Source organism: Erpetoichthys calabaricus, chromosome 16, assembly GCF_900747795.2.
Source record: "Erpetoichthys calabaricus chromosome 16, fErpCal1.3, whole genome shotgun sequence".
In the NCBI taxonomy this organism is placed as follows: Eukaryota; Metazoa; Chordata; class Cladistia; order Polypteriformes; family Polypteridae; genus Erpetoichthys; species Erpetoichthys calabaricus.
Window position 1 is genome coordinate 82,215,829 of NC_041409.2, and position 23,712 is coordinate 82,239,540.

Here is a 23,712-nt window from a genome sequence, read left to right on the forward strand (position 1 = left end):
GGAGGTTTTGTTTTGTTGACATGCTCGCCTCGCTTGTGTATTAGCATCGGGAGGAAAAGTAAAAGGGATACCGTTTTGCCGATTTTAAGAGGCTAAGTGACTTTGTCTTTCTTCTGAGGTTTCGTTTTGCAGACGTGCTGCCCTTACTTGTGTTATTAGCGGCTAAGGGAGTTTTCTGTTTCCTCAGAGGTGAAATCCTTACCTCGACTCAACCTCTCACTTCTGGGCTGGACAGACACACACACTTCCATGTGTAGCCGTTTATATATAAGAAAATAGAAATTTACATTTAATTCTGTAAGACACAGGAAGCCAGTGAAGGCGAAGCAGGATGGGTGTTATGTGCTCACCATTCCTGGATTGTGTTAGGACTCTTGCAGCAGAGTTTTGAATCAGCTGGAGGTGTGATATAAGATTAGCAGTGACACCTGCCAGTAGAGAGTTACAATAATCAATGTGGGATATGATAAAAGCGTGGACATGTTTCTTAGCATTAGAAGAGAAGAATGAGTGAACACAGGATATGTGACAGAGGTGAAAGTAAGACATTTCTTAATGTAGTTTATGTGGGTGGAATAAGAAAGGGAGAAATCAAACATAACACCAGGATTCCTTATATTAGATGAATGTCTGATGAGATCACTGTCAAAAGTAACTGAGAAGGAGCTCGTTTTCTTAAGTTGTACTTTAGTGCCAATTTGCAGGAGTTTGTTACAGTTTAATTTTAAAGAGTTCTGCTCTATCCAGGCTTTAATTTCACTGAGGCAAGTTGTGAGCTGAGAAAGCTCTGATGAAGTTTTGCTTTTAACATTGAAATAGAGTTGAGTATCATCTGCATAAAAATTATAACCCAGACCAAAGCTATGAATAATATGGCCAAGGGGAACCATATGGATACAGAAGAGCAGAGGGATGAGGACGGAGCCCTGAGGAACCCCTTGTGTGACCAGCGCTGAGCCGGATCTACTGTTGCCAAGACTAACAAACTCTTGCCTATTGGTCAGATAGGACTTGAACCACTGGAGGACAGTGCTAAAGATGCCCAGCATATTCTCCATTCTGGACAGTAGAATATCATGTCTAATGGTGTCAAATGCTGTACTGAGGTCTAACAGAATTAATATGCTGGTTTGTCCAGTGTCTGCTGCCATAAGCAAATCATTGGTTATCTGAAGTAGAGGAGTTTCACAGCTGTGCTGCGCCCTGAAACCAAATTGAAGGGTTCCATCAAATTATTAGAAGTTAAGTAATTGGTGTGTCGAGAGGCTACAATATGCTCAAGAACTTGTGACACAAAAGGTGAGCGAGAAATAGGCTGAAAATTGTTAAGACTGTCAGCATCAAGACCAGACTTTTTAAACATTGGGGTTACAGAAGTGATTTTAAAAGTGGCTGACATAAAGCCAGTGTCAAGGAATTTGTTTATTATTGTTGTAACAGTCGGGATTATGGCATGAAGACAGGATTTAAGTGTGGTGGGGATGGGGTCCAGTACACAAGTAGTCAGCCTCATCTTACAAAGCAGGTCATTAACAAACGCAGATGTGACTGGTGAAAATTTAGACCTGGATGGAGTGGGAAAACAAGGAAGGATATAAACAGATGATGAATTTATGTTACTTGAATTATTTAGATCTTTAATTTTATTATGGAAAAAGTGGAGAAATGTTTCTCACATTTCAGTAGCGGAGGTAATTGGGCCAAATGCATGCTGAAGTAGTTTATTAACTACAGAGAACAAAGCCCTTGAGTTATCATGGCCAGTTTCTGTTGTTCTGCCTTAATGCATGTTCTTGTCTGTTGTTAGTGCATCCCTATAAGCCCTTTGGGGGTCAGAGAAAACCTGGATGTGCACATTGAGGCCAGTCTTACGTGACATTTTCTCAAGGCATCAGCCAGCTGCTAAATTCAGACTGTAAATTCTGAATTGTACCTTGAACATGAATGCTTAAAATAAACCTCCTTATGTTTTAAAGGAGCTATTTTATCGCTGAATGAAGGGATGAGTTATACTAGTCAACAAGTGTTAATGGATTAGGGGAAGACAGAAAAAGATCAGAAATGGATCCAGCAAGGATAAAGGGGCAGATATTTTTAAGGTTTCTGAAAGGAATTTTGCGTTTACAGGTAAGAGGAGGGAGAGGTAATGAGACAGTGAAAAGTACTGCTTTATAATCAGAAAGTCCCAAATCACTGCTGTTAGTGTTGCCAACAGATAAGCCAGATGTACAGATCAGGTCCAATGTATGACCACCAGAGGGAGTAGGAAAATCAACGTGCTGCACCAACTCAAAACAGTCCTGGAAGGACAGGAATTCATTTCTCAGATTACATGTAGTAATGTCAATATGGACGTTGAAATCGCCAAGAAGAGTGACTCTCTACAAAAGGGAACTTAAAGTTCAGTCAGATCAGTTAAGAAAGACCCATTGTATTTTGGGGGCAAATAGACAACAATAAGCAGGACAGGTCTGTTTTAAACTGGTTTTGTCAATCGGTCAATCAATGTTTTAATTACATTGTTGCAATTCTTCAAAATTTAATTATATATATATATATATATATATATATATATATATATATATATATATATATATGAGCCGGTCTCAGTAGTATCAGGGACAGGGCAATAGCAATTTCTGGATGGGACATCAGTCAATCCCAGTACTCACTTATGTACACACCGACACCCTATTGGGTCCAGTTTAGAGTATACAATTGTACTAATCTCCATGTTTTTCAGAATGCAGGAGGAAAACTTGAAGTACCTGGAAAAAACTTCACATCATGCAAGCCTGAAATTCAAACCCAGAATGATTGGTTTGTGAGACAGGAGCACTAACTATTGTACCACCATACAACTCAGTGTAAGTAAAATTATTTTAAATTATTACATACTGAACAATTGACGCTCTGCAGTTTTCCTTATGAGAAAAATGTGGAACCATAGTCAACTCAGTTTGTGTCTACATTTAAACAATATGCAAAACCAGTTAAAAGTAATTTGATTTTTTTTTTTGTATATATCATGGTGGATTTAGTACTACTCAGGAGAAAGGAGTTATGCTCATTGAAGGCTGCCAAAGATGGAAGTGTGTAAAGTACGGATAGTGTTGCACACAAGATAATGATCAGTAAATTACAAGTTTCTGTAATGTGTACTTTAAATTGCTTTATAGACACATGTTTTTCTGTATACATGAACATACTGTATATATAGATTATTGGCAAATCAGTATAAAAGTGTACTTGTTTTTATGTATAGTAACAATATAATACTTAAATATGTCAAAACTGATACAGGAATGGCACATCAAGGGAATAGTAAGGGTGTCCCACATGTCAACTACTAAAATTATTGTTTGTGTTTTATTTTTTGTTTTAAACTTTTTTTTTTCTTTTGCTGCATCATAGAGATATCAGAAATGTTGCCTTGGAACTCCTGTTTATGCATACTTCCTTATGCAGATAGCTTAAATGAGGAAGTAAAATGCTGGGGTTTTCCACAGAGGACGGAAATTAATTCCAGTATGAATTCATTGGACATGGGAACATGAATTTTTCAGAACAACTTTGGTACCATTTCACATTTATAGAATTTTACTGGACTGAGGAACATGAGCCAATATTTTAGTTTCTAGTGTAGATGCTGCAGTACATTAGGTCCACCAAAGAATCAGAACACAGTGTTTACAAGAACACAATGGTGTTATACAATTCATAATAAGTTATAACATTGACTGCTTCCAAATAACCATGGTTATTGCTGTATGAAAAATAATAAATGTAATGCTTGTTTGCTTTTTTCTTTTGTCACAAAATAATTAGCTTTTAATTTACAACTGCAGAGAACTGAGTTTGAATCCTATCCCAGCTCCTGTCACTGTAGAACATCTCTCAGCAGAATCAGGTGCAGGGCAGGAAACCAGAATTGGATGGGCCTCCAGTCCCCTTTTGGACCCACTCACACACACAACTAGAGTTACATATAGGCCAGTTCAGAATATACAATCAACCAGACCTACAGGTCTTTCAAGATGATAGAAGAAAAGCCACAGAGACTTAGGGAAAATATGCAAACAGACCATGACCTGACTCAGGATTGGGCAAAATTTATCACATGTACACAGTTCTTTTAGGTGCATGTACACAGTAAAATGTAACTATGTATCATTAAGTTTGACCATAGTCTTATCATGTAACTTATTGAACATGTAAACATTTATGCAAGCGCTGTGTTAAATTCATACTTTGAAGAATTCAGTGTATTTTGGATGTTAAAGGTATTACTACTTGCTACTACTGTATATAGGTGTACTTAATAAAGTTGCTACAGAGAGCCTGTGCTTAATAAAGAGTATCCTAATATGTAGTCTGAATAGCTCAAAATAGTCAAAATTTACCAGCAAATCTGGACCTCATACTTTACCATATATTGACAAATAATATATACTGTAAATCATGTTATCTATCCATCTATTTTCTTAACTCACTCATCCAGGGCAGGATTCAATCTCATCAAGCTTAGGGCGCAAAGTGAGAATTATACCTGGACAAAGCATCAGCCCATCACAGGGTGAACGCACACAAACAGTAGGGAAGATTTAGCAATTCACCTAATCTGTATGTCTTTGGACTATGCAAGGAAACCAGAGCACCAGGAGGAAATTCACATAGACACAGAGAGAACATGCATACTCCACACAGAGAGCACCTGGGACATAATCCATGGTCTACTTGTTGTGAGGCATCTGCGCCACCACCGTGCAACTGTACAGCTCCTCATTTTATGTATATACAAACCAATTATATATTAAAATAAATGTTTGTATTCAGGTGTGGCAATAATTGCCAATAATATAATGACATCTTCACTTGTACCTCCATAAGCACATTCAGTAAATAGGATGAACATGTCACACACCATGTCAGGGAGTGCTGCTGCTGGGTTTTTATATTAAGATATACATGTTAATATGACTCCTGCCTTGTGCCCTGTGTTGGCTGGGATTGGCTCCAGCAGACCCCCGTGACCCTGTGTTCGAATTCAGCGGGTTGGAAAATGGATGGATGGATGGATGTTAATATGACAAGCACTAAAGAAGATGTTTTCCCTAAAAAATATTAATAAAAGTAATCATTAATAGATTTTGATGATGTGCATTTTGCCTATGTATCTTTTTAAGATCACAATATTAGTATGAAATATTTCTAATTAATATTTAGACAAGTACAAGCAATTCAGGTTGTCTTTAACCAAAAAAAAATTCTCCAAAAGATTATGTGTTAACTGAAACTGTCAAGTAATATTATGTACTCCCTCTTATTCCATGTAGTCATTGCCTAGAAGTGACAGCTTTTGGCCAGGATGTTTTATAAATTCTTAGTTCATGGTGATCAGTAATCACTTTGCACCAAACTGCAAAAAAAAAAAAAAAAAAGTCAAGAAAGGAATTACAGTGTACAAAATACCAGTGCACTAAAAGTAGCTCTTGCAAGTATAGTTGCATAGATGAATTTACAGTACATTAAGAGGTGTTGGTCATAAACCTTTAAACAAGCAGATGAAGCCCTAGAATTCTTTGCATAGTCTCCTTAAAATATTATAGAGCATCTTCTTTAGTAACCAAGAGACCATGACAGAAAAGAAAAATGACTTATCAGTAACTTGTATAAAATAAATACAATAACATGGGCTGGAAAAGGGGGGGATTGCAATGTACATAATTGAAGGTTCATTATCTCCTTCAGAAACAAAAAAGACCAGCGGTGTAAGCTAACAAAAATCAAATCTTTAATTGTCAGCCCAATTTGTACTTTTCCGTACAATTTGAGTTTCAGACTTTAGTGTCTTTTTATTTTGATTGAGTAAGGATTGAGCTGTGGTGGAACACTTAAACATCCATCCATCCATCCATTGTCCAACCTGCTGAATCCGAACACAGGGTCACGGGGGTCTGCTGGAGCCAATCCCAGCCAACACAGGTCACAAGGCAGGAACCAATCCTGGGCAGGGTGCCAACCCACCGCAGGACACACACAAACACACCCACACACCAAGCACACACTAGGGCCAATTTAGAATCGCCAATGCACCTAACCTGCATGTCTTTGGACTGTGGGAGGAAACCGGAGCGCCTGGAGGAAACCCACGCAGACACGGGGAGAACATACAAACTCCACGCAGGGAGGACCCGGGAAGCGAACCCAGGTCCCCAGGTCCCAACTGCGAGGCAGCAGCGCTACCCACTGCGCCACCGTGCCACACTTAAACATTCAAAATGAATATTACAAAAGTAATGGAGACCAGGACCTTCATGCTGTTTATACTAATAGCTTTAATCTCCTTGTCTTAGTCATGTTCAAAGACAAATCAAATGAAAACAAGCTGTATTATTTAATATTCACAGTTTATTTAATATTCATATGTAAATAACAATTTTAATATAAATTGATTGCAAAGCAGGGATGAACCTGAGGAACCTCTATGCAAAAGCCCAAAATGCAGTAGCACAGGAGGTGGAAATCATTAAAAAATTCCCATTGCTGATAGAACCTGGTCTATCTAATAATAAGATTGTCTAAATATGCAATATTGTTGTTTCTTTTCACTTCCATTTTTTTAATTGATTTTACTTTGTGTTAGTTTTAACATTTTTGTATGTGTTAATATGTGCTATTATATTGTATACAGTAGCCATAAATACCCAAAAAGCATTTCCATGCAGGTCATTCTGGTGTTTTAGGGGAGTACTCTCATAATTTACAGTATTTTGTTTAGAAATCACTTTAAATATATATATCAATATTTTGAGTTTGTAATATTCATGAAAAGTATTAAGGTTCAGTGACAACAGCTAGCATGTTCAACATGTGTTGCACTTGTGGGAAAGTGTCATTGATGTAAATTTGCCATTTGAGATTTGTTAGTATAAATAATTTATTTTAATTATGTGAATGCATATGGCTATCTGACAGAATGTAATATTTAAAGAACAGTCGAGTTTGCCTATGTTCAGTGGGTACATAAGAAAAGATGCTAGCTTAGAACTATACCCAGCATTTAAGTATTTAAAAAGAATATTGATCACTTTGTAATATATGAACTGAATAAAATCAGCATTGTACAATAATGTACAGCATACCACAAACACAACTTTAACATTATTGTTTGTTTTGAAAAAAATAGTAAAAACTGGCTTTTCCAATGCATTTTTGTGCAAGTTAACTTGCTTTAGCTAATGGTTATTATCCATATATATTTATTACATTATCATATGCATATGTATATATGTGTGACATAGTGGTCAGTGTCTTTTCATTGCAGAAAAACTAAATGTTTTCTTTTTGCTTAAATTTCATGCAGAGCTCTTGTGTATGCATGTTGATTGTATGGTAATAATTTATTTTGTACATATCAGAGAAAGATTTACTCATCTGTTTTCAACAGATTACTTATTTGAAAATTATTACAGGCTTTTAGAGTTTTGAATAGAGAGCACTTGACATGTAAAGAAAAGCTGCTGAAGAAATTCCATAAATCTCTGTAACTGACATTCAACAAATGACTGCAGAGGTGGAAATTTGTAACATTATGTTGCTTATTCTAAATCTGAACCTTAAGATAACATGCAGCATTTTTTTAATAATTGCTGGTGTTGTTAAGATTCCAGTTATCCTACTATTATGCAGTACATGTACAACAGGCATTGTTTTTAAAAAGTAGTTTCTATAGTTTTTGAAGAACAAAACAAAAAGCAGCCATGATAAGTGAAGCTAGAACATGACAGTATCAACTTGTGCTGATGCATTTTTTTAATAACTCCACTCAGTAGTCTCCTAACTTTAGAATATACTGACACCTGCAGGAGATGGAATTTGTACTTCCTGACTGGCAGACATCATTAGACTGATAGCATCACTCCCTCCACACTGACCTGAACCAGGAACCCCACAGAAATTGTGTGCTGAGCCCCCTGATTGGATTCCTTGTTCACCTAAGTACACTTGACAATAATTATGAACTTAAACTGTAAACCTTATTAATCTGAACTTCTGTATATATTTATTGCAAAGAATGACAATGTTCCAGTAACATAATAATTTTATCATTTTTATCTTGGCACAATAAACATTTTATTAATGATGGAAAAATCAATTTTATCCAAAAAAGAATGAAGTATATTAATTGAGTTCTTCAATTTGCTGGGAGTGTTATGCTTAAGATATGTGATGGACTTATCATATGAGAGCAAAGTAAATAAAATTAAGTATAGAATGAATATACTTGTACATGAGAAAAGTGCTGCACTGACAAAAGAGCATTTTCTGTGGACAAGCCAAATAAAGCAGTTTATCAGTAATAAAGAACACAGGCCAGTTATTAACGATAGTGAAGACAAAACTATTTGTTTTCTGGTAGTTCCTTTTCTGTAGGCTGACTGCTTACTGCAGGTGTTGACAAATCTGGAGTCTGGAAAAATTTAATCTTTTCAGAGTGCATTGTGTCTTTGAGCCTTTGGAGAGCAGACACTGCCTCCTCTGTACCTCTTATTCCTGAATCTTCATCATTTTGCTTCATCTTTTGGGTTATTACAACATTTTCCTTCTCATCACTAAACGTTTCCTTAACAACATACTTCTTCACTGATACACTTCCCTTGTGGGTTACAGTTAAACCCCCTTGAGTAGTATCATCAGAAGATGTTGCTGGTGAAGAGGAGACTTTTAATATTACTTTTTCTGTTGGTAAAGTATGTTCTGAGAAAACTGTGGAATGAATGGCGCTTGATTTGTCAGCCATCATTTCAGGTTGAACTTTACTTGACTCCTGAAGTACGGATGTATCTCCTTTTCCAATTTTATCAGTAATCTCTTTTGTGGGCATTGATGGATCACCATGAAGTAAGTTACTGGTATTGATTCTAAATTTTTCTGGTATACTTGGTTCTAAAAGAATTAATTCAGTTCTAGCTGTGGAAGTAACAATATCACTTGGAGCAAATACATCACTGGTACCAGTAACAACATTAGAATGTGTGTATTTCACTGTAACACGTGTCGGAGAGTCAAAAGGCATGCCTGTTAAATGGCTGTCTGTCATTTCACTTAAGCCAGCATCATGAGAGATCTCAGCTATGTCAGAAACATCCTCTTCAGTAATATCATGCTCAGCTTTTAATTGTTCTGTTAGTACACTAACATTTTCATTGTTGACATCTTTGATGTCCTTTAAAGGAGAGGAAATGTTCAATTTTGGAAATTTAAACCAACCTCCTTTTGCACTTGATATTTCACTTTCCTTTTTCTCCTCATAGTGTAAGTGTTTCTCCTTTGAATCTATTGATTTATTTTCATGTTTAATGCTGCCCTCTGTATTATCGCCAAGCCATGGTAGTCTAATTTTAAACATTCCAGACTTCTCTTTTGCGATTTCATTCTGTATGTCTGTCTCAGATTGTGGATCAGAAACATTTACTTCAGCAGGTTTATACTCAGAGGATGCAGTAGCAGATATTGATTCTGATTGTATTTTGTTATCAGATGCACTATATTTATGTTCACCTCGTTCTGCACCTTTGTGCTTTACCGTGGCTTCAGCTAGAGTCTGTGCTGTAGGTAAGCTTCCAAGACTCTCCACATTACCATCAACATTTCCTTCTCCTCTACCAATGGTGTCTGCTGGTTTATCTTGATCTTTTGGTTTTAAATCATCAGACTCAAGTATTGGAAAATGAAATTCAAGATCAAAACCTTTTAAAATATTACCAAAAGATGGTAAATTAATTTTGCTTTTTTTAGGTTTTGTTTCTGACTTCTTTTCTTTACTCTGTTTAGATTTAGCTGCCTCTTCTGAGGACATAACTTCACTTTTTACAACATCTTTATCAGATTCCAGCACAATGTCTTTTGTATATGTTGGTAAGTTGCCCTCTACAGTCCCAGCATTTTCTTTAGTGTCACTTTCTGAATTAATATCACTGAATTCCATTCTAGAGGTGTCAGTTGAAGATGGTTTAACATGTGAAACAGAAACAAATTCTTTACTGCCAACTTTTACATCTATAGTCTCAGTTTTGACTTGTGAAATGTTGACATCAATATGAGGACTTGGGAGTTCTTCTTTTATCCCTTCATCTCTTGATAATAATGACATATCAACCTTCAGGGAATCAATCTCAGTTTCACCTTTCAGGGCTTTATTTGCTGAGGATGATGTTCCAAATCTGGGCATTTTAAAATGTGGCACCTTAAACTTACTATGTTTGCCATCTGTGGGTCCTTCTCTAACTTCACTTAGTTTAGGTTTTGTTAAGGTATCTGTTTCCTTCAGTGTCAGTGAAATTCCTTTATCCTTAGTCGTAGGTAGTGAGACGTCCACATCTGGCATCTCTGCCTCTAGGACTTGTTCTCTGACAAGTTTAATGTCACCTTCAGGTTTTGGTACTTTAATGCTGATGTCCCCTGTTGCCAGGTCAACAGAAGGCTTTGTTGTTGACAATGAAATTTCAGGGGCAGTCACCTTCACTTCAGATTTACCTTCTGTTGAGATCTGTGGGCTCGTCACGTTAAGGTCTACTTTTGGAGATGTGGCATCTGTTTTGGATGTAGACTCATCCCCTTTACGCTGTTTGCTTGATCCTTTAGAGAAAGACATGCCAAATGTTCGTATTTGCATTTCTGGCATCTTGAATTTTCCCTTTTCCATTTTCGATTCTGCATCTTCTGAAAAAAGACTCTCAGGCTCCCCATCTAGACCTTTGACTTCGATTTCTGCCTCAGGAAGCTTTGTCTCAGTACCTGGCTCATGCACAGCCGATTTCACGTCTGGGCCCTTTATTTTAGGGAATGCGATATCAAAGTCAGGGATTTTTGGCAATTTGAATTTGCTTTCTTTACCCTTTTCTTCTAACGTTTCTCCTGGTAATTTAATATCAACATCTCTGTCTTCAACTTCAACAGACGGCATAGTTACAGTGAGTACCTGTTCAGGTTTTGACAGCCTTGAAGCCTCTTGATCTTCACTCATTTGGACTTTGGGACCTTTAATTTCCAAATCCACTTTTGGGAGTGTAATGTCTACTTTTGCTGAGCCAGAATCAACTGCATCTTTTGGAAGTTTTTCTGGTGATGCTGAAGATCCAAATGAAGGCATTTTAAAATGAGGCATTCTAAATGTTCCTTTCTTCTTCTCCTTTTCAATGTCTTCCTTTGATGATGCTTCAATTTCTTCTCCGGTTTCTTTCTTTGTTTTCTTGATTTTTGGCAAATGAATGTCTGTTTCCACCCCTGGAACGGTAACATCAAAACTTTTTATACCTGGAATGGACTCCACTAGCTCTGGCTGTTCGCGTTCCTTTAGTTGTACTTCTTTGCTTTGGAGGTGTGTCGTTATTGATGGTAGTTGGACATCTATTTGTGGAGCTGCCACAGAAATAGTTTGTGAGGCGAGATCGATTTCAGGTCTTTCTCCACTGACAATAAGACCAGTTGTAACAGTTGTCACTTGAGGACCTTTAACATCAACGGCTACTGCTGGTAATGAAACCTCAGGTTTGATTACTCCCACATGCATTTCTTGTTTAGGCACTTTCTCTGCCGAGACTGGCACTCCAAATGTTGGCATTTTCACCCAGGGTATCTTGAATTTTATTTTTTTTCCATCTGTTTCCTTATCTTCCAAGATTGCTTGTTCAGTATCCCCCTGTATGGTTTCAGTTTTTAGTTTAGGTTTTGTTAAGGTGATGTCCGTTTCTTTCAATGTCATCTCAATTTGTTTTTCCTTAGTGGTAGGCAGTGAAACGTCCACATCTGGCATCTCCGCCTGTAGGACTTGTTCTCTGTCAAGTTTAATGTCACCTTCTGGTCTTGGTACTTTAATGCTGAGCTCCCGTGTTGCCAGGTCAACAGAAGGCTTTGTTGTAGATAATGAAAATTCCGGGGCAGTCACCTTCACTTCAGCTTTCCCTTCTGTTGAGATCTGCGGTTTCTTCACGTCGAGTTCTACTTTTGGAGATGTGATATCTATTTTGGATGTAGCCTCATCCCCTTTACCCTGTTTGCTTGAACCTTTAGAGAATGAAATGCCAAATTTTGGCATATGAATTTCTGGTATCTTGAATTTTCCCTTTTCCATTTTCGATTCTGCATCTTCTAAAGAAAGACTCTCAGGCTCCCCATCCAGACCTTTGACATCGATTTCTACTTCAGGAAGCTTTATCTCAGTACCTGGCTCATGCACAGCGGATTTCACGTCTGTGGCCTTTATTTTAGGGAATGCGATATCAAAGTCAGGGATTTGTGGCAATTTGAATTTGCTTTCTTTTCCCTTTTCTTCTAACGTTTCTCCTGGTAATTTAGTATGAACATCTCTCTCTTCAACGTCAACAGACGGCATAGTTACAGTGAGTACCTGTTCAGGTTTTGACAGCCTTGAAGCCTCTTGATCTTCACTCATTTGGACTTTGGGACCTTTAATTTCCAAATCCACTTTTGGAAGTGTAATGTCTACTTTTGCTGTGCCAGAATCAACTGCATCTTTTGGAAGTTTTTCTGGTGATGCTGAAGATCCAAATGAAGGCATTTTAAAATGAGGCATTCTGAATTTTCCTTTCTTCTTCTCCTTTTCAGTGTCTTCCTTTGACGATGCTTCAAATTCTTCTTCGGTTTCTTTCTTTGTTTTCTCGATATTTGGCAAATGAATGTCTGTTTCCACCCCTGGAATGGTAACATCAAAACTTTTTATACCTGGAAAGGACTCCACACACTCTGGCTGTTCGCGTTCATTTAGTTGTACTTCTTTGCTTTGGAGGCGTGTTGTTATTGATGGTTGTTGGACATCTATTTGTGGAGCTGCCACAGAAATATTTTTTGAGGTGAGATCGATTTCAGGTCTTGCTCCACTGACATCAAGACCAGTTGTAACAGTTGTCACTTGAGGACCTTTAACATCAACATCTACAGCTGGTAATGAAACCTCAGGTTTGATCACTCCCACATGTATTTCTTGTTTAGGCACTTTCTGTGCCGAGACTGACACTCCAAATGTTGGCATTTTCAGCCGGGGCATCTTGAATTTTATTTGTTTTCCATCTGTTTCCTTATCTTCCAAGATTACTTCTTCAGTATCCCCCTGTATTGTTCCAGGTTTTAGTTTAGGTTTTGTTAAGGTGATGTCCGTTTCTTTCAATGTCATCGCAATTTGTTTTTCCTTAGTGGTAGGCAGTGAAACGTCCACATCTGGCATCTCTGCCTCTAGGACTTTTTCTCTGTCAAGTTTAATGTCACCTTCAGGTCTTGGTACTTTAATGCCAAGCTCCTCTGTTGCCAGGTCAACAGAAGGCTTTGTTGTGGATAATGAAAATTCCGGGGCAGTCACCTTCACTTCAGCTTTCCCTTCTGTTGAGATCTCCGGTTTCTTCACGTCAAGTTCTACTTTTGGAGATGTGATATCTATTTTGGATGTAGCCTCATCCCCTTTACCCTGTTTGCTTGAACCTTTAGAGAATGAAATGCCAAATTTTGGCATATGAATTTCTGGAATCTTGAATTTTCCCTTTTCCATTTTCGATTCAGCATCTTCTGAAGAAAGACTCTCAGGCTCCCCATCCAGATCTTTGACATCGATTTCTGCCTCAGGAAGCTTTATCTCAGTACCTGGCTCATGCACAGCCGATTTCACGTCTGTGGCCTTTATTTTAGGGAATGCGATATCAAAGTCAGGGATTTGTGGCAATTTGAATTTGCTTTCTTTTCCCTTTTCTTTTAACGTTTCTCCTGGTAATTTAGTATCAACATCTCTCTCTTCAACGTCAACAGACGGCATAGTTACAGTGAGTACCTGTTCAGGTTTTGACAGCCTTGAAGCCTCTTGATCTTCACTCATTTGGACTTTGGGACCTTTAATTTCCAAATCCACTTTTGGGAGTGTAATGTCTACTTTTGCTGAGCCAGAATCAACTGTATCTTTTGGAAGTTTTTCTGGTGATGGTGAAGATCCAAATGAAGGCATTTTAAAATGAGGCATTCTGAATTTTCCTTTCTTCCTCTCCTTTTCAATGTCTTCCTTTGACGATGCTTCAATTTCTTCTCCGGTTTCTTTCTTTATTTTCTCGATTTTTGGCAAATGAATGTCTGTTTCCACTCCTGGAACGGTAACATCAAAACTTTTTATACCTGGAATGGACTCCACAAGCTCTGGCTGTTCGCTTTCCTTTAGTTGTACTTCTTTGCTTTGGAGGCATGTCATTATTGATGGTAGTTGGACATCTATTTGTGGAGCTGCCACAGAAATATTTTTTGAGGCGAGATCGATTTCAGGTCTTGCTCCACTGACATCAAGACCAGTTGTAACAGTTGTCACTTGAGGACCTTTAACATCAACGTCTACTGCTGGTAATGAAACCTCAGGTTTGATCACTCCCACATGCATTTCTTGTTTAGGCACTTTCTCTGCCGAGACTGACACTCCAAATTTTGGCATTTTCACCCGGGGCATAATGAATTTTATTTGTTTTCCATCTGTTTCCTTATCTTCCAAGATTACTTGTTCAGTATCCCCCTGTATTGTTCCAGGTTGTAGTTTAGGTTTTGTTAAGGTGATGTCCGTTTCTTTCAATGTCATCGCAATTTGTTTTTCCTTAGTGGTAGGCAGTGAAACGTCCACATCTGGCATCTCTGCCTCTAGGACTTTTTCTCTGTCAAGTTTAATGTCACCTTCAGGTCTTGGTACTTTAATGCCAAGCTCCTCTGTTGCCAGGTCAACAGAAGGCTTTGTTGTGGATAATGAAAATTCCGGGGCAGTCACCTTCACTTCAGCTTTACCTTCTGTTGAGATCTCCGGTTTCTTCACGTCAAGTTCTACTTTTGGAGATGTGATATCTATTTTGGATGTAGCCTCATCCCCTTTACCCTGTTTGCTTGAACCTTTAGAGAATGAAATGCCAAATTTTGGCATATGAATTTCTGGTATCTTGAATTTTCCCTTTTCCATTTTCGATTCAGCATCTTCTGAAGAAAGACTCTCAGGCTCCCCATCCAGATCTTTGACATCGATTTCTGCCTCAGGAAGCTTTATCTCAGTACCTGGCTCATGCACAGCCGATTTCACGTCTGTGGCCTTTATTTTAGGGAATGCGATATCAAAGTCAGGGATTTGTGGCAATTTGAATTTGCTTTCTTTTCCCTTTTCTTCTAACGTTTCTCCTGGTAATTTAGTATCAACATCTCTCTCTTCAACTTCAACAGACGGCATAGTTACAGTGAGTACCTGTTCAGGTTTTGACAGCCTTGAAGCCTCTTGATCTTCACTCATTTGGACTTTGGGACCTTTAATTTCCAAATCCACTTTTGGGAGTGTAATGTCTACTTTTGCTGAGCCAGAATCAACTGTATCTTTTGGAAGTTTTTCTGGTGATGGTGAAGATCCAAATGAAGGCATTTTAAAATGAGGCATTCTGAATTTTCCTTTCTTCCTCTCCTTTTCAATGTCTTCCTTTGACGATGCTTCAATTTCTTCTCCAGTTTCTTTCTTTGTTTTCTCGATTTTTGGCAAATGAATGTCTGTTTCCACCCCTGGAACGGTAACATCAAAACTTTTTATACCTGGAATGGACTCCACTAGCTCTGGCTGTTCGCGTTCCTTTAGTTGTACTTCTTTGCTTTGGAGGTGTGTCGTTATTGATGGTTGTTGGACATCTATTTGTGGAGCTGCCATAGAAATAGTTTGTGAGGCGAGATCGATTTCAGGTCTTGCTCCACTGACATCAAGACCAGTTGTAACAGTTGTCACTTGAGGACCTTTAACATCAACGTCTACTGCTGGTAATGAAACCTCAGGTTTGATCACTCCCACATGCATTTCTTGTTTAGGCACTTTCTCTGCCGAGACTGACACTCCAAATGTTGGCATTTTCAGCCGGGGCATCTTGAACTTTATTTGTTTTCCATCTGTTTCCTTGTCTTCCAAGATTACTTGTTCAGTATCCCCCTGTATTGTTCCAGGTTTTAGTTTAGGTTTTGTTAAGGTGATGTCCGTTTCTTTCAATGTCATCGCAATTTGTTTTTCCTTAGTGATAGGCAGTGAAACGTCCACATCTGGCATCTCTGCCTCTAGGACTTTTTCTCTGTCAAGTTTAATGTCACCTTCAGGTCTTGGTACTTTAATGCCAAGCTCCTCTGTTGCCAGGTCAACAGAAGGCTTTGTTGTGGATAATGAAAATTCCGGGGCAGTCATCTTCACTTCAGCTTTACCTTCTGTTGAGATCTCCGGTTTCTTCACGTCAAGTTCTACTTTTGGAGATGTGATATCTATTTTGGATGTAGCCTCATCCCCTTTACCCTGTTTGCTTGAACCTTTAGAGAATGAAATGCCAAATTTTGGCATATGAATTTCTGGTATCTTGAATTTTCCCTTTTCCATTTTCGATTCAGCATCTTCTGAAGAAACACTCTCAGGCTCCCCATCCAGATCTTTGACATCGATTTCTGCCTCAGGAAGCTTTGTCTCAGTACCTGGCTCATGCACAGCCGATTTCACGTCTGTGGCCTTTATTTTAGGGAATGCGATATCAAAGTCAGGGATTTGTGGCAATTTGAATTTGCTTTCTTTTCCCTTTTCTTCTAACGTTTCTCCTGGTAATTTAGTATCAACATCTCTCTCTTCAACTTCAACAGACGGCATAGTTACAGTGAGTACCTGTTCAGGTTTTGACAGCCTTGAAACCTCTTGATCTTCACTCATTTGGACTTTGGGACCTTTAATTTCCAAATCCACTTTTGGGAGTGTAATGTCTACTTTTGCTGAGCCAGAATCAACTGTATCTTTTGGAAGTTTTTCTGGTGATGGTGAAGATCCAAATGAAGGCATTTTAAAATGAGGCATTCTGAATTTTCCTTTCTTCCTCTCCTTTTCAATGTCTTCCTTTGACGATGCTTCAATTTCTTCACCGGTTTCTTTCTTTGTTTTCTCGATTTTTGGCAAATGAATGTCTGTTTCCACCCCTGGAACGGTAACATCAAAACTTTTTATACCTGGAATGGACTCCACCAGCTCTGGCTGTTCGCATTCCTTTAGTTGTACTTCTTTGCTTTGGAGGCGTGTCGTTATTGATGGTTGTTGGACATCTATTTGTGGAGCTGCCATAGAAATAGTTTGTGAGGCGAGATCGATTTCAGGTCTTGCTCCACTGACATCAAGACCAGTTGTAACAGTTGTCACTTGAGGACCTTTAACATCAACGTCTACTGCTGGTAATGAAACCTCAGGTTTGATCACTCCCACATGCATTTCTTGTTTAGGCACTTTCTCTGCCGAGACTGACACTCCAAATGTTGGCATTTTCACCCGGGGCATCTTGAATTTTATTTGTTTTCCATCTGTTTCCTTGTCTTCCAAGATTACTTGTTCAGTATCCCCCTGTATTGTTCCAGGCTTTAGTTGAGGTTTTGTTAAGGAGATGTCCGTTTCTTTCAATGTCATCGCAATTTGTTTTTCCTTAGTGGTAGGCAGTGAAATGTCCACATCTGGCATCTCCGCCTCTAGTATTTGTTCTTTGTCAAGTTTAATGTCACCTTCAGGTTTTGGTACTTTAATGCTGATGTCCCCTGTTGCCAGGTCAACAGAAGGCTTTGTTGTAGATAATGAAAATTCCGGGGCAGTCACCTTCACTTCAGCTTTCCCTTCTGTTGAGATCTGCGGTTTCTTCACGTCGAGTTCTACTTTTGGAGATGTGGCATCTGTTTTGGATGTAGACTCATCCCCTTTACCCTGTTTGCTTGATCCTTTAGAGAAAGACATGCCAAATGTTCGTATTTGCATTTCTGGCATCTTGAATTTTCCCTTTTCCATTTTCGATTCTGCATCTTCTGAAGAAAGACTCTCAGGCTCCCCATCTAGACCTTTGACTTTGATTTCTGCCTCAGGAAGCTTTGTCTGAGTACCTGGCTCATGCACAGCCGATTTCACGTCTGGGCCCTTTATTTTAGGGAATGCGATATCAAAGTCAGGGATTTTTGGCAATTTGAATTTGCTTTCTTTTCCCTTTTCTTCTAACGTTTCTCCTGGTAATTTAGTATCAACATCTCTCTCTTTAACTTCAGCAGACGGCATAGTTACAGTGAGTACCTGTTCAGGTTTTGACAGCCTTGATGCCTCTTGATCTTCACTCATTTGGACTTTGGGACCTTTAATTTCCAAATCCACTTTTGGAAGTGTAATGTCTACTTTTGCTGAGCCAGAATCAACTGCATCTTTTGGAAGTTTTTCTGGTGATGCTGAAGATCCAAATGAAGGCATTTTAAAATGAGGCATTCTGAATTTTCCTTTCTTCTTCTCCTTTTCAGTGTCTTCCTTTGACGATGCTTCAATTTCTTCTCCGGTTTCTTTCTTTGTTTTCTCGATTTTTGGCAAATGAATGTCTGTTTCCACCCCTGGAACGGTAACATCAAAACTTTTTATACCTGGAATGGACTCCACTAGCTCTGGCTGTTCGCTTTCCTTTAGTTGTCCTTCTTTGCTTTGGAGGCGTGTCATTATTGATGGTAGTTGGACATCTATTTGTGGAGCTGCCACAGAAATATTTTTTGAGGCGAGATCGATTTCAGGTCTTTCTCCACTGACATCAAGACCAGTTGTAACAGTTGTCACTTGAGGACCTTTAACATCAACATCTACTGCTGGTAATGAAACCTCAGGTTTGATCACTCCCACATGCATTTCTTGTTTAGGCACTTTCTCTGCCGAGACTGACACTCCAAATGTTGGCATTTTCAGCCGGGGCATCTTGAATTTTATTTGTTTTCCATCTGTTTCCTTATCTTCCAAGATTACTTGTTCAGTATCTCCCTGTATTGTTCCAGGTTTTAGTTTAGGTTTTGTTAAGGTGATGTCCGTTTCTTTCAATGTCATCTCAATTTGTTTTTCCTTAGTGGTAGGCAGTGAAACGTCCACATCTGGCATCTCTGCCTCTAGGACTTGTTCTCTGTCAAGTTTAATGTCACCTTCAGGTCTTGGTACTTTAATGCCAAGCTCCTCTGTTGCCAGGTCAACAGAAGGCTTTGTTGTAGATAATGAAAATTCCGGGGCAGTCATCTTCACTTCAGCTTTCCCTTCTGTTGAGATCTCCGGTTTCTTCACGTCAAGTTCTACTTTTGGAGATGTGATATCTATTTTGGATGTAGCCTCATCCCCTTTACCCTGTTTGCTTGAACCTTTAGAGAATGAAATGCCAAATTTTGGCATATGAATTTCTGGTATCTTGAATTTTCCCTTTTCCATTTTCGATTCAGCATCTTCTGAAGAAAGACTCTCAGGCTCCCCATCCAGATCTTTGACATCGATTTCTGCCTCAGGAAGCTTTATCTCAGTACCTGGCTCATGCACAGCCGATTTCATGTCTGTGGCCTTTATTTTAGGGAATGCGATATCAAAGTCAGGGATTTGTGGCAATTTGAATTTGCTTTCTTTTCCCTTTTCTTCTAACGTTTCTCCTGGTAATTTAGTATCAACATCTCTCTCTTCAACTTCAACAGACGGCATAGTTACAGTGAGTACCTGTTCAGGTTTTGACAGCCTTGAAGCCTCTTGATCTTCACTCATTTGGACTTTGGGACCTTTAATTTCCAAATCCACTTTTGGGAGTGTAATGTCTACTTTTGCTGAGCCAGAATCAACTGTATCTTTTGGAAGTTTTTCTGGTGATGGTGAAGATCCAAATGAAGGCATTTTAAAATGAGGCATTCTGAATTTTCCTTTCTTCCTCTCCTTTTCAATGTCTTCCTTTGACGATGCTTCAATTTCTTCACCGGTTTCTTTCTTTGTTTTCTCGATTTTTGGCAAATGAATGTCCGTTTCCACCCCTGGAACGGTAACATCAAAACTTTTTATACCTGGAATGGACTCCACTAGCTCTGGCTGTTCGCGTTCCTTTAGTTGAACTTCTTTGCTTTGGAGGTGTGTCGTTATTGATGGTTGTTGGACATCTATTTGTGGAGCTGCCATAGAAATGGTTTGTGAGGCGAGATCGATTTCAGGTCTTGCTCCACTGACATCAAGACCAGTTGTAACAGTTGTCACTTGAGGACCTTTAACATCAACGTCTACTGCTGGTAATGAAACCTCAGGTTTGATCACTCCCACATGCATTTCTTGTTTAGGCACTTTCTCTGCCGAGACTGACACTCCAAATGTTGGCATTTTCACCCGGGGCATCTTGAATTTTATTTGTTTTCCATCTGTTTCCTTATCTTCCAAGATTACTTGTTCAGCATCCCCCTGTATTGTTCCAGGTTTTAGTTTAGGTTTTGTTAAGGTGATGTCCGTTTCTTTCAATGTCATCGCAATTTGTTTTTCCTTAGTGATAGGCAGTGAAATGTCCACATCTGGCATCTCTGCCTCTAGGACTTGTTCTCTGTCAAGTTTAATGTCACCTTCAGGTCTTGGTACTTTAATGCTGATGTCCCCTGTTGCCAGGTCAACAGAAGGCTTTGTTATTGACAATGAAATTTCAGGGGCAGTCACCTTCACTTCAGATTTACCTTCTGTTGAGATCTGCGGGCTCTTCACGTCAAGGTCTACTTTTGGAGATGTGGCATCTGTTTTGGATGTAGACTCATCCCCTTTACCCTGTTTGCTTGATCCTTTAGAGAAAGACATGCCAAATGTTCGTATTTGCATTTCTGGCATCTTGAATTTTCCCTTTTCCATTTTCGATTCTGCATCTTCTGAAGAAAGACTCTCAGGCTCCCCATCTAGACCTTTGACTTTGATTTCTGCCTCAGGAAGCTTTGTCTCAGTACCTGGCTCATGCACAGCCGATTTCACGTCTGGGCCCTTTATTTTAGGGAATGCGATATCAAAGTCAGGGATTTTTGGCAATTTGAATTTGCTTTCTTTTCCCTTTTCTTCTAACGTTTCTCCTGGTAATTTAGTATCAACATCTCTCTCTTTAACTTCAGCAGACGGCATAGTTACAGTGAGTACCTGTTCAGGTTTTGACAGCCTTGAAGCCTCTTGATCTTCACTCATTTGGACTTTGGGACCTTTAATTTCCAAATCCACTTTTGGAAGTGTAATGTCTACTTTTGCTGAGCCAGAATCAACTGCATCTTTTGGAAGTTTTTCTGGTGATGCTGAAGATCCAAATGAAGGCATTTTGAAATGAGGCATTCTGAATTTTCCTTTCTTCTTCTCCTTTTCAGTGTCTTCCTTTGACGATGCTTCAATTTCTTCTCCAGTTTCTTTCTTTGTTTTCTCGATTTTTGGCAAATGAATGTCTGTTTCCACCCCTGGAACGGTAACATCAAAACTTTTTATACCTGGAATGGACTCCACAAGCTCTGGCTGTTCGCTTTCCTTTAGTTGTCCTTCTTTGCTTTGGAGGCGTGTCATTATTGATGGTAGTTGGACATCTATTTGTGGAGCTGCCACAGAAATATTTTTTGAGGCGAGATCGATTTCAGGTCTTTCTCCACTGACATCAAGACCAGTTGTAACAGTTGTCACTTGAGGACCTTTAACATCAACATCTACTGCTGGTAATGAAACCTCAGGTTTGATCACTCCCACATGCATTTCTTGTTTAGGCACTTTCTCTGCCGAGACTGACACTCCAAATGTTGGCATTTTCAGCCGGGGCATCTTGAATTTTATTTGTTTTCCATCTGTTTCCTTATCTTCCAAGATTACTTGTTCAGTATCCCCCTGTATTGTTCCAGGTTTTAGTTTAGGTTTTGTTAAGGTGATGTCCGTTTCTTTCAATGTCATCTCAATTTGTTTTTCCTTAGTGGTAGGCAGTGAAACGTCCACATCTGGCATCTCCGCCTCTAGGACTTGTTCTCTGTGAAGTTTAATGTCACCTTCAGGTCTTGGTACTTTAATGCCAAGCTCCTCTGTTGCCAGGGCAACAGAAGGCTTTGTTGTAGATAATGAAAATTCCGGGGCAGTCATCTTCACTTCAGCTTTCCCTTCTGTTGAGATCTCCGGTTTCTTCACGTCAAGTTCTACTTTTGGAGATGTGATATCTATTTTGGATGTAGCCTCATCCCCTTTACCCTGTTTGCTTGAACCTTTAGAGAATGAAATGCCAAATTTTGGCATATGAATTTCTGGTATCTTGAATTTTCCCTTTTCCATTTTCGATTCAGCATCTTCTGAAGAAAGACTCTCAGGCTCCCCATCCAGATCTTTGACATCGATTTCTGCCTCAGGAAGCTTTATCTCAGTACCTGGCTCATGCACAGCCGATTTCATGTCTGTGGCCTTTATTTTAGGGAATGCGATATCAAAGTCAGGGATTTGTGGCAATTTGAATTTGCTTTCTTTTCCCTTTTCTTCTAACGTTTCTCCTGGTAATTTAGTATCAACATCTCTCTCTTCAACTTCAACAGACGGCATAGTTACAGTGAGTACCTGTTCAGGTTTTGACAGCCTTGAAGCCTCTTGATCTTCACTCATTTGGACTTTGGGACCTTTAATTTCCAAATCCACTTTTGGGAGTGTAATGTCTACTTTTGCTGAGCCAGAATCAACTGTATCTTTTGGAAGTTTTTCTGGTGATGCTGAAGATCCAAATGAAGGCATTTTAAAATGAGGCATTCTGAATTTTCCTTTCTTCTTCTCCTTTTCAGTGTCTTCCTTTGACGATGCTTCAATTTCTTCTCCGGTTTCTTTCTTTGTTTTCTCGATTTTTGGCAAATGAATGTCTGTTTCCACCCCTGGAACGGTAACATCAAAACTTTTTATACCTGGAATGGACTCCACAAGCTCTGGCTGTTCGCTTTCCTTTAGTTGTCCTTCTTTGCTTTGGAGGCGTGTCATTATTGATGGTAGTTGGACATCTATTGGTGGAGCTGCCACAGAAATATTTTTTGAGGCGAGATCGATTTCAGGTCTTTCTCCACTGACATCAAGACCAGTTGTAACAGTTGTCACTTGAGGACCTTTAACATCAACGTCTACTGCTGGTAATGAAACCTCAGGTTTGATCACTCCCACATGCATTTCTTGTTTAGGCACTTTCTCTGCCGAGACTGACACTCCAAATGTTGGCATTTTCAGCCGGGGCATCTTGAATTTTATTTGTTTTCCATCTGTTTCCTTATCTTCCAAGATTACTTGTTCAGTATCTCCCTGTATTGTTCCAGGTTTTAATTTAGGTTTTGTTAAGGTGATGTCCGTTTCTTTCAATGTCATCTCAATTTGTTTTTCCTTAGTGGTAGGCAGTGAAACGTCCACATCTGGCATCTCCGCCTCTAGGACTTGTTCTCTGTCAAGTTTAATGTCACCTTCAGGTCTTGGTACTTTAATGCCAAGCTCCTCTGTTGCCAGGTCAACAGAAGGCTTTGTTGTAGATAATGAAAATTCCGGGGCAGTCATCTTCACTTCAGCTTTCCCTTCTGTTGAGATCTGCGGTTTCTTCACGTCAAGTTCTACTTTTGGAGATGTGATATCTATTTTGGATGTAGCCTCATCCCCTTTACCCTGTTTGCTTGAACCTTTAGAGAATGAAATGCCAAATTTTGGCATATGAATTTCTGGTATCTTGAATTTTCCCTTTTCCATTTTCGATTCAGCATCTTCTGAAGAAAGACTCTCAGGCTCCCCATCCAGATCTTTGACATCGATTTCTGCCTCAGGAAGCTTTATCTCAGTACCTGGCTCATGCACAGCCGATTTCACGTCTGTGGCCTTTATTTTAGGGAATGCGATATCAA

At 39.1% G+C, this 23,712-nt stretch overlaps 1 protein-coding gene and 1 long non-coding RNA gene across 2 annotated transcripts in view; one reads left to right on the forward strand and one right to left on the reverse strand.

Moving 5' to 3' along the window:
* Positions 1–6,393: 6,393 nt before the first annotated feature.
* LOC114667110 (protein AHNAK2) overlaps positions 6,394–23,712 on the reverse strand; it is a 93,644-nt gene continuing 76,325 nt past the window's right edge. The window contains exons 11-14 of the mRNA XM_051919751.1: positions 21,511–23,610; positions 14,176–14,370; positions 11,320–12,747; positions 6,394–11,133 (exon numbers count right to left, since the gene is read on the reverse strand). Coding sequence (XP_051775711.1) covers positions 8,405–11,133; positions 11,320–12,747; positions 14,176–14,370; positions 21,511–23,610 — 6,452 coding nt within the window. The 3' untranslated portion in view covers positions 6,394–8,404. The remainder of the gene's footprint in view (positions 11,134–11,319; positions 12,748–14,175; positions 14,371–21,510; positions 23,611–23,712) is intronic.
* LOC127526075 (uncharacterized) lies at positions 15,522–20,175 on the forward strand. The gene is made up of 3 exons (XR_007933695.1): positions 15,522–15,667; positions 18,524–18,603; positions 20,032–20,175. It is a non-coding gene; the product is annotated as an uncharacterized LOC127526075 (long non-coding RNA).